The sequence below is a fragment of the Anser anser genome, assembly GCF_964211835.1.
Source record: "Anser anser genome assembly, chromosome: 19".
Taxonomy (NCBI): Eukaryota; Metazoa; Chordata; class Aves; order Anseriformes; family Anatidae; genus Anser; species Anser anser.
In genome coordinates this window covers 4268671-4282632 of record NC_139740.1, presented here as the reverse complement: position 1 = coordinate 4282632, position 13962 = coordinate 4268671, and the positions used below count along the sequence as shown (strand labels likewise).

Here is a 13962-nt window from a genome sequence, read left to right as displayed (position 1 = left end):
TTACAACTGTCTTTAAACTGACCTGTACATTTATGCAATACAGAGAAACTTGGAAGCATACTTGCAGGATTTACTGCTGTATTTTCTTCCTAGGTGATTTTAAAATAGGTACTCTGATTTGTCCTAAAGAAGATAAGTAAATTTTGAAAGTGACTTCTGTGTTCGTTCATTCTTTAAAAAAAAAATAATATAATCTGTGAACTTCTAGAATGCGGTGGTATGGATTCCCTAATCAAAAATGTCTTATTAAAGTTTGTTTGCCCAGAACAAACGATGAATACTTTCTTGGAAAGCCAGACTGCAGGTGCTTTTCATAAGCATGTCTCTGTACAAAAATACTGCAAGAAAATAATTAAACCTGAAACTCTTATGGAGTAGTAGAGGGTGGTATTCTAAGGCCAGGATCAACCAAACTGAGTTTTGAATATGCTTGTTCATGTAACAGGAGCTTCTTCAGGAAGAAACCCGCCAGAAACTCAACCTGAGCAGTAGGATTAGGCAGCTGGAAGAAGAGAAGAACAACCTGCAAGAGCAGCAGGAAGAGGAGGAGGAGGCCAGAAAGAACTTGGAAAAACAAATGTTAGCCTTGCAGTCGCAGGTAAGTGGTTGTAAATGGCAGGACTTCTGCAAGGCCTGTACGTTCCAGGTGAGATGGAACAGGTGCCCCAAACCTCTTGGAAGAATGTCATCTTAAGTTGCTAAGCTGCAATCCATCATATCTGAAAAGCTGTGGTGGTCAGGTGAAGCCCCAGAGAAAGCCAACCATATCATGGGCTGCATCAAAAAGCAGCATGGCCAGCAGGTTGAGGGAGGGGATTGTCTCCGTCTACTCCACCATTTAGACCCCACCTGTAGAGCTGCATTCAGCTCTGGGGCTCCAGCATAAGAAGCACTGTGGAGCAGGTCTGGAGGAGGGTCACGAGGATGATCAGAGAGGGCTGGAGCATGTCTCCTATGAAGAGAGAGGCTGTGAGAGAGCTGGGGTGGTTCAGCCTGGAGAAGAGAGGGCTCCGGGGAGACCTCACAGCGGTCTTCCAGTGCCTAAAGGGGGCTGCATGAAAGCTGGGGAGAGATCTTGTCAGGGAGTGGAGTGATAGGACAGGGGGTAATGGATTTAAGCTTAAAAAAAAAAGGGGGAAGGTTTAGATTAGATAAAAGGAAGAGATTATTTACTCAGAGGGTGGTGAGGCCCTGGCCCAGGCTGCCCTGAGGAGCTGTGGGTGCCCCATCCTTGGCAGTGCCAAGGCCAGGCTGAATGGGACGGGGGCAGCCTGGTGTTGGTCTAGCGGAAGGTGTCCCTGCCCATGGCAGGGCAGTTGGAACTAAATGATCTTTAACGATCTCTTTCCACTCAAGCTACTCTATGATTCTATGATTTAACTTCCAGAAATACTGGACTGGAATTCTGAATAAAATTTCCTGTGGTCTTCCTCCATTTGCAGTAATGAGTAGCACAACTAACTGTAACGGGAAGAACTTCATGTTGTTTAATATGCTGCTAGTTCACAATTCTTGTGCTGCTTTAACTGGTGATGATAGCTGTTTCTGGCTTTGTACTTCGGACCTGATGCTCTTGTTTGATGCTTTTGTTTCCTTCTCATGATGTACTAAGTATCTTTTTCTTTTGATAAACTTCAGTTAGCTGATGCTAAGAAAAAGGTAGATGATGACTTGGGAACCATTGAAGGCTTGGAAGAAAATAAGAAGAAATTACTGAAAGATACGGAATCCTTAAGCCAGCGCCTAGAAGAGAAGGCAATGGCTTATGACAAACTCGAAAAGACAAAGAACCGCCTGCAGCAAGAGCTGGATGACTTGATGGTGGATCTAGATCATCAGCGCCAGATTGTCTCTAATTTGGAGAAAAAGCAGAAGAAGTTTGATCAGGTAATCTTGTTTCCTGTCATCTTGCTACTTTGTATGACTTTTTAAAATGGCATCTTGTTTATATAGTTACTACATAAATGAGTACTGTAAATAGAAGGATCCAGCTAGAAGAGTTCTGTTACTGGTAAATTTGATGTGCACCGTTTGGCCCTTGCTATGAGAAGGCACTTATGATTTCAGTGAGCTAAATTCCATGTTTGAGTCTTGTTAGATTAAGAAATAAGCTTTTTATGTACAAAAAATAAACTATATTAAGAACAAAATCTCGACTTAAAAAGCATTATTGTAATTCCTTGTAATAGACTAAGAAAGGATGTGAAGACCAAAATAATGTAAAACTTACATAGTCTTGAATAGTAGCTTCCTTTCCTCATCTCATCCCAGAACAGCTTTAGTTGTTTCCTTACCAGCACTTTGATAAAGTCGTGAGAGGCCAGTGAACTTCTGAAGGCCAGTTAAACTTTGAGCATTAACCATTTGATTGACTAAAACACAAGGCGGAAAGGACCTGGTTATAATATTTGAGATAAATTAATTTATTTCTTATGTTCAGATGCTGGCAGAAGAGAAGAATATTTCTGCCAGATATGCAGAGGAAAGAGATCGTGCTGAAGCAGAGGCAAGGGAGAAGGAAACCAAAGCGCTGTCTCTGGCTCGAGCCTTGGAAGAAGCCCTTGAAGCTAAGGAAGAATTTGAGAGACAGAACAAACAGTTGCGTGCAGATATGGAGGACTTAATGAGCTCTAAAGATGATGTGGGCAAAAATGTAAGTACTTTCCCACACCTTATTTTTGTTATACACTGCATGGGGAATAACACAGTAAAACTCTCTCATTAGAGAAGTATGTTTGACGCTAAATTAGAGACACTAAATTAGAATTTCCATTTTTTGAAGCTGATATGCAACCCAAGGTACTGGAGAGGTGAACACTTAAAATATGGGGTTGGGGTAATCATTCAGGCTTAATTAACGTTATCTCTTGAAAAGATGTGAAGGATGTGCAGAGCAGAAGTTGCTGGCCAAATGACTTGTGGCACTGGAGCTAGATTTAAGAGCTTGTCTCACTACTACTTTTTCTTTGTCGCATTGACTGTGTCACGCTGCACAGCTCATCTGTCTAATAATCTGCATAGGTTTTTGCTGGGTTCTCTAATACAGACTTAAAAAAGCTGCTCTGCCTGTTCTGATTTGGTGTCAGAACACAAAGCATAGTGTACTATGTTCATGTAATGCTTTATTTCGCTGTAGTAAGTGTTTTTGTTGAGATACCTGGGTCTGATAAATGTTTGTGAAATGATAAAGGAGAGGGTCTGATAAATGTTTGTGGCTTAGGTCCATGAGCTGGAGAAATCCAAGCGGACTTTAGAGCAACAAGTTGAAGAGATGAGAACTCAGCTTGAAGAACTGGAAGATGAACTGCAGGCCACAGAAGATGCTAAGCTTCGTTTGGAGGTGAACATGCAAGCTATGAAAGCCCAGTTTGAGAGAGATCTACAAGCCAGAGATGAGCAGAATGAAGAGAAAAAGAGGATGCTGGTTAAACAAGTATGTCTATTTTACTACACTTCATAGAGGGAAGGGTGTGAGGTTCTTTTGCAAAAGCTCTGGCTTTGGTGATAACTTTCTACTAGAAAAATAAAACTATTTGCTTAAAGATCCCATCCTATAGAAGTCCCTAGCATTGGTCTTCACAAATGATAAAATGTCTTGTTGAAGACTGGCCACTGTCAACTGTTAGTCTTCTACTGAGGGACCTTGCAAGGCAACTGGATTCTGGTCTCCTAACCAAAAGCACTCAGTGTGCAAGCAGAGTCTTTGCTATTGCTGCACAGGTGTATTCCAAGGTCACTGGTATGTTATTTGGACTCTCAAGCCCATCCTGTTTGGTGTAGAGTAACAAATCCATGGATCCTGAGATAGACTGAAGGACTGTAAGTGAACTGCTTCCTAAATGACAACCCTGGAAAAGATTTCAGATTTTCCAGACTTAAAAACTCTAGAAACACGAAGCAGATCCAAAGACTCAAGAAATGCCTTTAAAATTTCATATTTTAAGAGATGTTTCTAATTAAATGCTTCTAAAGCTTTGTAGAGAAAAACAACAGTATTTCAATATTCATCACAAGAAAACAAGAACTTAGTTACTGAAAAACTAGGAATTATCAATGTAAAGATCTTGTAGAAAGAAACACAAGCCTTGGAAGGCTTTTGAAGTTTTACAGTGCAAAATGCCATTAACTGGCATGGGATGAGAACAGAACCCTTGACCTAACATGAGAAAGGAAGCTTAATTCAGGGGTGAAAAGTATGTTCTTTCACGTTGGTAACCTGTGTAATAATGACATTTCTCACAAGTCTTATTTTTGCGTAAGTTTGGCTTAGTTCTTGTTGGCTAGCTGCTTAGCTACTTTGCTTTTCTGTTTTGTTTTGGAAAAAAAAATAGTGTATAGAATGCTAGTAGCACTGCTGTTTCTAAGAGAATGACTTCATTCTTTTACGGGAGGAAAATGAGGTGATTCTACTTCTTATTTTCCTTTTAGTGGTTCAATCATAACTAGTGACGTCTGCCCCAGAGTGAAACCTAAATGTGGATAGAAGCACTGGGCAAAGAGCTGATCGCTAAATAGCTAAACAGATGAAATGAGAATGCTTCAGACACTGAGTTATTGTCACAGTTTTCTCTTTTGTCAGTTCGGAGGTCTGTGCTTCCAATTTGTGGATTTGTTTTTGCCATCTGCAGTGTCTTCCCCTGTAGATTGCCTTCTGCATTCTCTTGGTCACTCATTACTCAATCAAGTAATGCTCATTCGGCTCTACAAAGGCCTTTTGGATTTTCAGACCATTTGTTAAGATTTCGTGTTTGTTCCATTCCTGGGATGGAGCCTAAGTGTCTTGATTTCACAGGTGCGAGAGCTGGAGGCAGAACTGGAAGATGAGCGCAAGCAGAGGGCTCTTGCTGTGGCAGCCAAGAAGAAAATGGAGATGGATCTGAAAGACCTGGAAGGTCAGATAGAAGCTGCAAATAAGGCTCGAGATGAAGCAATCAAACAGCTACGTAAGCTCCAGGTAAGTACAGCTAATCAACTGAGCTGCTTTGTCCCCTGGTGGCAATCTGTCAAGGGTGATGCCTTCCAAACTGCAAACATATCTAATGGAAAGCAAGAGGGGTATCTGACTCCACTGTGCTGGCATGTGTCAGAGTATCTGGCCTGAACTCATCATCTGTTCAAAATTCCTCTCATCCTTTTGTTGCTAAGGAGTTAAGGTTGTCCCCAGTGTATTGTTATTCAATAGTCAACTTTTTGTTTCAACACTTTGCATAAAGATTTACTGAATATTGCTTTACAGACTGCATTTCTTACATTGTGTGTCTTTGAATTTATTGATTTGGGCTCAGCTCTTCCTGACTGCTTCTTCCTCAAGATGAACATCTTAAGGCATTTTCAGCCAAAATGCTTTAGAGAAAAAGGAGTAACTTTCAGTTGCTTTAAAAAAATCTGCAAGAAGCCCATTCTTTTCTGTTTGGCAAGAGAACGCAGCCCATGTGTTGAGGATTTATTTTCCATTCCCAGGAAAATATTCAGCATTTGGTAGAGTTCAGTTTTGCCAAAGGCTTTCAGTGCCATGACCCAAAGGTGCGGGAGTGTGAGGTCATGGCAAGACCATGTAAGGCATATGGCAAATTAAATTGCCTTTCTGCCCTGTCCTCTCTATTTCTTGGCAATCCAACCAAGTGAAGACAGTTCTGGAACTGAGTCCAGGCTCAGGATGAGGAGGAGAGGCTAGGTTAAAGCAAGAGGTGCTGGTCCATAAACAGTATCATATTCCTCTACCCCAAAAGAACAGGTCAGATAGAGAGCTGAGCTGTGTGCACTTTCATAAAAATCAAATCACTTAATGATCAGATTAAAATCACTTAAAATAAGTGATTTTGTGCTCAGTGGCATTCCAGAGATGCAAGTACAACTTAAATGCAGTTTCTCTCTAACTTTCATACTCTTTTAGCATCTTAAGTCAAACTTGTGAAAATTCATACGCACTGAGATCTTAGCAGTGTGTATTAATTGGAAGCTAAGCATGTGCTACTAGGTTATATGTACAAAATGGTGAATTGCTACTTCTGGACTGAGAATAACATCTTAGCTTGCATACTTGCAATAAGCTTTTTCAGTCAATTAAAGTATATAGATTTTTTTTTCCAAGTCATTCCAAGCTTCCCCTTGGAATTCCAACTTCCACGAGTTTCACGCTTGATTTCAATTGAGCAGCTCTTTATTTGAGCTCTTTTCTCTACAAGAAATATACCAAATAAATGAGGTAAAGCCCTATAGTGAGATTTCTGACAAAGAATGAGTGATACAGAGATGAGAAAATGAAGTTTTACTATAAAAGTAACTGAAAAACACATTTAAGTGGAATGAAGGTACTTTGAGGGGGGGAGCCTTTCCTCTTAGGAGATGAAAAGCTACAGAGCTACTAATCTCATGGTTGTCCTAATGCAACATGGCTGTGGTTTTCTTCTAACTACAGGCTCAAATGAAAGACTACCAGCGGGAGCTGGAAGAAGCCCGTGCATCCAGAGATGAGATCTTTGCACAGTCCAAAGAGAGTGAAAAGAAGCTCAAAGGTCTCGAAGCAGAAATACTCCAGCTCCAAGAGGTGAGATTGAAATCCATGACATTTTTTTCTTGATAGAGTAAGAGGAAGATTAGGAGGGGAGAACAAAGAAATGTAAAAATCTATACTGGTAAGCTGAAGAGAAATAAGAGACAGGAGACCTTTCTCTTCCAATCCCATCACCCTGCTTCCTGCACCAGATCTTCAGTGAGCTTATGGCTAAAAAGGAATCGTTGCAGTAGCCTCCACTTCATTTCTCTGACTGGGCCACATGAAAGCTTTTCTACTGCTTAAATAGACTTGATACCTCACAAAATGTGCAAGGTGGTTCAAAAGTCTATGAAGGGTGTGGTGTACAGTGTCAGTACTGAAACTGATGACTGGAAATATTAAAACCTGAGAATCTCTCCTCAGTGGCCATTTAATTCTGCAGAGGCTTGTTGCTGTCATCTTGGTTCTTCATCCCTCCCCTACAGGCATGTGTTCCCTCACTGTTGGCAATTTGTGTAAGAGCTCTAAGACTTGCTCTGCATCACTTATCCATCGTTATCTCCTTGTTCTGCCACAAGGTCAAACATTAGCAAAATTTCCTTATATGAAAGACTTTGCCTCTTTTTTTGTGTATGTCCTGTATTAGCTACAAACTGAAGTTAAAGCGATCACAGATTTCACTACTTTCAGCCTTTACAGGTGGCCTACAACTTACTGGAGCTTCTTCATGTGTTATTCTCTTTTGTGGACTTCAAATTTGTCAGTCTTGCACTTGCAATGCATTTAGTTGTGCTTCTTAGCAAGTGCCTGGGTGTTTCTTCCACACGATACAGTTGATAATATAAGATTCAGTGCTGGTTATACTACTGTGCTCTAATTTTCTGTATTTTTCTTACTTTCATGCTGTGTACTCTGGAGGTGTAAGACCCTAAATGACTAAATTCAGTGCTCATTTTACATTATGTTTATTATATTTATTAGAGCATGTGACAATGTTTTCTTCTTATTGTTTAGGACTTGAGTGTCACTAACTACTTTCTGCAAGGAACACACTTGCAATACAGTACGAATAATACTGAAGTGGTTTTAGAAAGGATGAGTGAAGCATTATCTTAAATATTGTCAGTGTTCACCGTTCGGGGACGGGAAAAGTAAATCCATTGCAGTCATATGGCAGTTAAGGGGAAAGAAACTTCATGATGAATTGGCTGGTTGTTACCAGCTAGCTTCAACAGCTGCTGCTTCTGCTTATCTATTAGAAGACTTCAGGGATATTTCATCTCCCAGAAGTTGTTGGGAGGCTAAATTGATTAAGTGTTGCAGGATTTCTGAGATGTATAACAAGTCCTTCCTGAAACCTTTGCAGGAGTTTGCTGCGTCTGAAAGAGCCCGTCGTCATGCTGAGCAAGAAAGGGATGAGTTGGCTGATGAGATTGCAAACAGTGCTTCAGGAAAGTGAGTCATCAAATGTATGAATGGCGCATCTGAAGAACTGTGGGCACCAGCAGCTGTGGTTCTCAATAGCCTGCGTGCAAATTCTGTATTAATCTGTGCTTATGAAAAACTCCCTTGTTATGAAGGGAATTGTCAAATTGCTTCTTGTGACACTTGCGATGCCTAGATTATCAGAAGAAAACTGGCCAGTTGCTGTGTATTGAATCTGAATGTGTCTTGACCCAAATACTTCCTTTCTAGGTCAGCACTGCTGGATGAGAAGCGCCGGCTGGAAGCTCGTATTGCACAGTTGGAGGAAGAGCTCGAGGAAGAGCAGAGCAATATGGAGCTTCTCAATGAGCGCTTCCGAAAGACCACGCTGCAGGTGAATCTGTGGTGTTGGCCATTGCTGTCGGGACATGTTGTGCTTCAACGTGTGGTTAAGTGTGGGCTCTGACTAGCACCAAATGATCTATTTTCCTTCTCCTCTGAAAGGTTGACACACTTAATTCTGAGCTAGCTGGAGAGCGGAGTGCTGCCCAGAAGAGTGAAAACGCACGGCAGCAGCTGGAAAGGCAGAACAAAGAGCTGAAAGCCAAGCTTCAGGAACTGGAGGGATCTGTGAAGTCGAAGTTCAAGGCAACAATTTCTACTCTAGAAGCCAAGATTGTTCAGCTAGAAGAACAGCTTGAACAGGAAGCAAAGTAAGGAAAAAAAAAAAAATCTGTTTGCCTTGTTTGCTCTGTCAGTAGAATGTGTGAAACCTCTGTGCCTTAAGTTATTGTAGGGCTGAGATGCAAGCTTAAAATGCAAGCATTAGGTTTCATTATTTAGAAACCTACTGTCCAAGGGACAAACTTCAATGAGATAGTTGAAAAATGACTGAGGTTGAAACTTTCAGAATCTGTGCTCTTTAACTGAAACTCCTGAATTAATTCTTGAAGTTAACCAGGTGCTTGTGCTGACTGGTAGGCTCAGGATCCACGGGGTGCTGAAGAAGTTTCTTGAGATAAAACATCCCCTTGGGATACTGGTCTCTTTGGCTTGACAGCTTAGATTAGTTGAGACATTCTGAAAAGAAGGACCACAAAGATGCTGGAGGGGCATCTCTCCTGTGAGGAAAGGCTGAGAGCTGGGGCTGCTCAGTCTGGAGGAGGAGGCTCAGGGTGCTCTGATCAACGCGTGCAAATACCTTAGGGGGGAGGATGCAGAGAAGAGGGAACCAGGCTCTTGTCAGTGGTGCCCAGGGACAGGATGAGAGACATCAGGCACGAACTGAAACGGAGGAGGTTCCATCTGAACATCAGGAGGCACTTCTGGCTGGGGGTGACCAAGCGCTGGCACAGCCTGCACAGAGAGGTGGTGCAGTCTCCTCCCTGGAGATCTTCAAAAGCTGCCAGGACGTGGTGCTGGGCAAGCAGCTCTGGGTGACCCTGCTGGAGCAGGGGGTTGCACCAGGCGACCTCCAGAGGTCCCTCCTAGCCTCAGCCATTCTGTGAGATGACACCAGTGCTCTGCAGGTCTGCTTTCCCCAGTGAGTGCTCCCACGTCTGTTCTTTCCATCTCAGTCCTTGGAGGGCTGTTTTTTGCTAGCTCATCCTAGAAAGATTGAAAGGAGACTTGTACCACCATCTCCGTTCCTTCTGGCTCTGGCAGAGGACCATGTTATTGGTCAGCAATAATCCTAAAGCTGCTCTGCTGAAACGTTGTGAAGAAGCACTTTGCTGTCCCTCCTTCTAGCCTGCAAACCGTACTTGTACTGCCTCAGTGCTAGTACTTTGCTTTTAAAGCTGCCTCCCAGCTAAGCCCCAGGATATTAAAACTGAAGTCAGTGCTGTTAACGGTGATGGGCTTGTTAAGAGGGCTTAAGCCTCAGTTGCACAACGAGGCAAGAGCTGGTCTGGAAAGAACCTTCCAGAGGCTTCCAGCCTCCATGTACTGAAACAAATTGTGGCTTTTCTTTATTCTAGGGAAAGAGCAGCTGCTAACAAATTGGTGCGCCGCACAGAGAAGAAATTGAAGGAAGTCTTCATGCAGGTGGAAGATGAACGTCGACATGCAGATCAGTACAAGGAGCAGGTAGGTGGAGTGGCTTAGCTTTGGAGGTTTGTTTCTCAGAAAAGACAGAAAACTTTGAGCAGAAAAGCACTGTTAAGAAGTGCTTTAATGAAATGATCTGAGGGAATCCTAGTCTTGATGACTAAACTGCTAGAGTAGTTCCTTATTGGCTCCTAGCAGTCAAAACCTCCTTGTGTTAACTCTGTTGTGACGATCTGTTAGGCATCCTGGTCTCCTGGACCCAGGAGCTCTACAGTGTTTCCAGGGATCCAGACTGGAGTCTGCAGTGAGGCGGCGTATCCAGCAGGGGTGGCTGGGGAGACAGGGTGTTAGCTCACCTCTTCGACCTCTCAAGTTGCAGGGTTGCAGCTGCTGAATTTGATCCCGATGACCTGGTTTTGTATTTTAGATGGAAAAGGCAAATGCCAGAATGAAGCAGCTCAAGCGCCAGCTGGAGGAGGCTGAAGAGGAAGCCACACGTGCAAATGCTTCCCGACGTAAGCTTCAGCGTGAGCTGGACGATGCCACTGAGGCCAACGAGGGCCTGAGCCGGGAAGTCAGCACCCTGAAAAACAGGCTAAGGTGAGTGGTGCCGGCACCAGCAGGCAGGGGTTTATCTGGGCCCCTCTGTGCCCATAATGCGTCTCCTGACCATCCAGCTGTGGAACTCCAGAAGCAGACCCAGGGGATGGGTCCAACTGGAGTCTGCTGGGAATGGCTGCCTGAGCCTGATGATACCAAGGAAGTGGCCAGGCCACAAGAATGTTCCTGACAGCTCCTGAGCCTGAGCTCTTTGGAGCTGAAATTGGCAGGTTCCCCTGGGGGCTGGTGGTTCAGTCCAGCTGTGGGTAAACATGGCAGAGATGAGACAGGTCTGTCAGGCTTTGCCGGTGGCAAGCACTGATTCCCTTTTTGCTGGCCCACCCTGCGGGAGTGTTTCAGCACCTTTTTTGAGAGCAGGTCTTTGAGATCAACATTTGTAGAGAGTACAGAAGGGGTCAAAGGAGGTGGTGCTAGCGCAGGACAAAAACCATCGTGAGATGCAGAGAGCAGCTGAGGAGGCAGGAGGATGCAGTGCAGCACTTCACAAGCGAGCAGTCGGTATTTTTTTCAAAGAACCTGCCCTGTTTAGTACTTGGTCAGTGCTCGGTGCTCACACAGATGATATTTTTAGTTACTTGGGAATTCCTAAATTAAAGTGGTGTAAACTAAGAAATCCTGGAGTACCGGCATGTGTTTGACTGCAGCATGATGACCCCTGTCAGAGAGGGGTGGTTTCAAAACACGCCTCATGGAACTCGTGGTGTGATGTTCCCTTGCAGCGCAGCAGGGAGCTCTTTCGGGGCACCACCAGCACCGTGGTGCTGGCTGTGAGCGGGAGGTGATGTCTGCAGCTGCGTTCTGCTTGTTGTTTGCAGGAGGGGGGGCCCCATCACCTTCTCCTCGAGCCGATCTGGGAGGCGCCAGCTGCACATCGAAGGGGCCTCCTTAGAGCTCTCAGATGACGACGCGGAGAGCAAAGGCAGTGACGTGAACGAAGCGCAGCCAGCCCCTGCTGAGTAGAGCCCCTCACACCATTTGCATGCAGAGACCTTTTACACAGTAGTCGGCAGAACGAGGAGGACTTTCCTGACCACCAAACTGCCTTGTGGCCCTAAATCTGCCTTACAAAATGTCGGCATGCTACAAGGTTACTTATCATAGGTCAACTATGTCTTAAGGCTCTCCAGCCTCACCATACTGTACCCTGCTTCAGATATAGGTACAACTGCTTTTTTATATATAGTAAACAAAATGGGATCGTCTCTGTTCAGTGCATCTATTTTCCAGATACTCATTGTAAAGCCATTTTATAAAGCATCATGTGAAGGATGAAACTTTTTTTTATCAATACAGAAACTTCATTCCCAGAGGGTAGGTGGTTGGGACAGGCCCATTGTCATGACTATGCATGCTTTGTTGTACAGACAACATCCTTCCATTTCTTCTGTGCTCAGACGGCCTCGGCTGTGTTGAGTCTGTTGGATCATTGAAGACCAAACTGCACCTGCATCTTTTTCTCCTAATTGTTGTGATCAGCACACAATCAGTGAGTGAACTGTGAAAAGGCGTTGGGAAGTGTTAGAGGGAAATGTAGGGATGAATGAGTAGTGTCCATTTTTTAACCTGCAATATCATTTTGAAGTGTTCTCAGCACCTGCTTCATCAGTTAGTGTTCATGCAGTACAGGCAAACTGAAATAGCGTCACCGTTCCTCTCTGTACAGTACTTCTGCGTTTGTAGTGTCCTGCTATTGACATGCCCAACAGATCTGTATATATATTAAGGCTAGTATAATGTGAACACCAGTGGAAAATAAGCATACAACACAGGCAAAATAATTTATTAACTTATGGCTGAGTAGTCGTCAGGACATGGAGCCGAGAGGCTGCACAGTGAGACCGTGGCCAGCCTGGTGTCACCGATGGAGCCGGGCCGAGGGCAGCGGCGCCGCCTGTGCGGGGCTCCCGCGGAGTCTGTGGTTTACAGGGGCTCGGAGATGGATGTTGCCTGCCTACGAGTTAACATGCCAGTGGATGTGAATCCTTTTTTTTGTTGTTGTTTTTTTATTTTGAACAGTATTACAGCGAGTAGTTAGCATTCTTTTTGTTTAAATAGCTGAAAAACTGACATTACAGAAAGTGCCTTAGACACTACAGTACTAAGACAATGTTACATATAATTTGCCTATATAACAATGATTTAATGTATTAATTTTGACTGTGCTTCATATCATGTACCTCTCTAGTCCAAGTGGTATTATTGATATTAGTGACAATGAATCAGTGTTAACTAGGAAACTTCCTCTGCCACATGCTCAAAAAACATGGATTTCCTTTTTTTGGTTAAAAGCTTTAACATCTGTCGCAAAGGTTTTGTTGTGTGTGTTTGGATATTTTTAATCAAACTGGCTGTTGACCACCAGGCATCTGACTGCAAATATCTTGTTTTCTTGTATACCCATATTTCTAGACAATGATTTTTGTAAGACAATAAATTTATTCATTATAGATGTGGCCGCCTGCTCTGTTTACTTACAGGAAGAGCTATCTCCTGAGGCTGGCATAGACCTTAATAAATGAGAATATGACTGGAAGCTGCCTTTTCCCTTTTTAGTGTTTTGTGGTTTTTTTGTTTGCTTTGGCTTTTTTTTTTTCCTTAAATACAGTGTAAATTACCAGTCAGGCCTGAGCCTTTGCCCTTGAACCTTCATGGCAGTGCGGAGCTGGAGCACAGAGGGAGCTTCGACCCTACCTGCTCATTTTCTACACCATGGCACAGGCACAACACCTTCCTCTGAGCTCCATTGTGGTTTGGAACAAGCTTTGCTCTCTTTATTTTACTTTTTCTTTAACAGATGAAGTTTCTGTCGAAGTGTGGTGTGGTGTCAGGCCTGGGGTGGTGGCAGGAGGGAGCAGGCTGCAGGCAGAGGTGCTGGGGGCTGCAGCAGGCGGGGCTGATCTCTGCAACCTGGTCAGGGCTGAGAGGGCTGAGGGCAGGCTGCAGGCTGGGTCTGCCGGAGGTGCAGAAACCAGGGCAGGGGCTGGGCCCCTGTTCCATGAAGGGGAGCTGGGGGTGTTTGGGAACGTGTGAGTGCCCCTGGGGGCAAACCCCTCCCTGACGGTTCCAGCTGGGAGGGGCTGAGGCTGGAGCTGTTCTCAGGGCTCTGGCCTCAGGTCCCCCCTGGGGGCTGCTGGCTCCCTGCTCCTGCGCCTCCATCAGGGCCGTGCCTGCTGCTGCTTGTCCTGCCGGCAGGGAAGGGCTTTGCCACCCTCCGCAGTCTTCTCAGCGCTGCACGGTTGGGCCTTTGTCCGCCCCATCGTCCACGTGTGTGACTGCCACAGCTGCCTTCCTGCAGCGTGCAGGGCACCCAGGCTCCACGCGCGAGCAGTGCGTGGGGTTTGGGGTTTTCTAAGGGATGGCTGGGGGTGACT

General features: G+C 44.4%; 1 protein-coding gene across 2 annotated transcripts in view; it reads left to right on the top strand.

Moving 5' to 3' along the window:
* Window positions 1–13121, top strand: part of MYH10 (myosin heavy chain 10) — a 103134-nt gene extending 90013 nt beyond the window's left edge. For both annotated transcript variants that reach the window (XM_083805034.1, XM_083805033.1), the window contains 12 exons: window positions 446–598; window positions 1639–1887; window positions 2441–2653; window positions 3221–3433; window positions 4793–4954; window positions 6419–6547; window positions 7863–7951; window positions 8192–8315; window positions 8426–8634; window positions 9901–10009; window positions 10398–10570; window positions 11407–13121. In XM_083805034.1, the coding sequence (XP_083661160.1) occupies window positions 446–598; window positions 1639–1887; window positions 2441–2653; window positions 3221–3433; window positions 4793–4954; window positions 6419–6547; window positions 7863–7951; window positions 8192–8315; window positions 8426–8634; window positions 9901–10009; window positions 10398–10570; window positions 11407–11551 (1968 nt within the window). In that variant the 3' untranslated portion in view covers window positions 11552–13121. The remainder of the gene's footprint in view (window positions 1–445; window positions 599–1638; window positions 1888–2440; window positions 2654–3220; window positions 3434–4792; window positions 4955–6418; window positions 6548–7862; window positions 7952–8191; window positions 8316–8425; window positions 8635–9900; window positions 10010–10397; window positions 10571–11406) is intronic.
* Window positions 13122–13962: the final 841 nt, after the last annotated feature.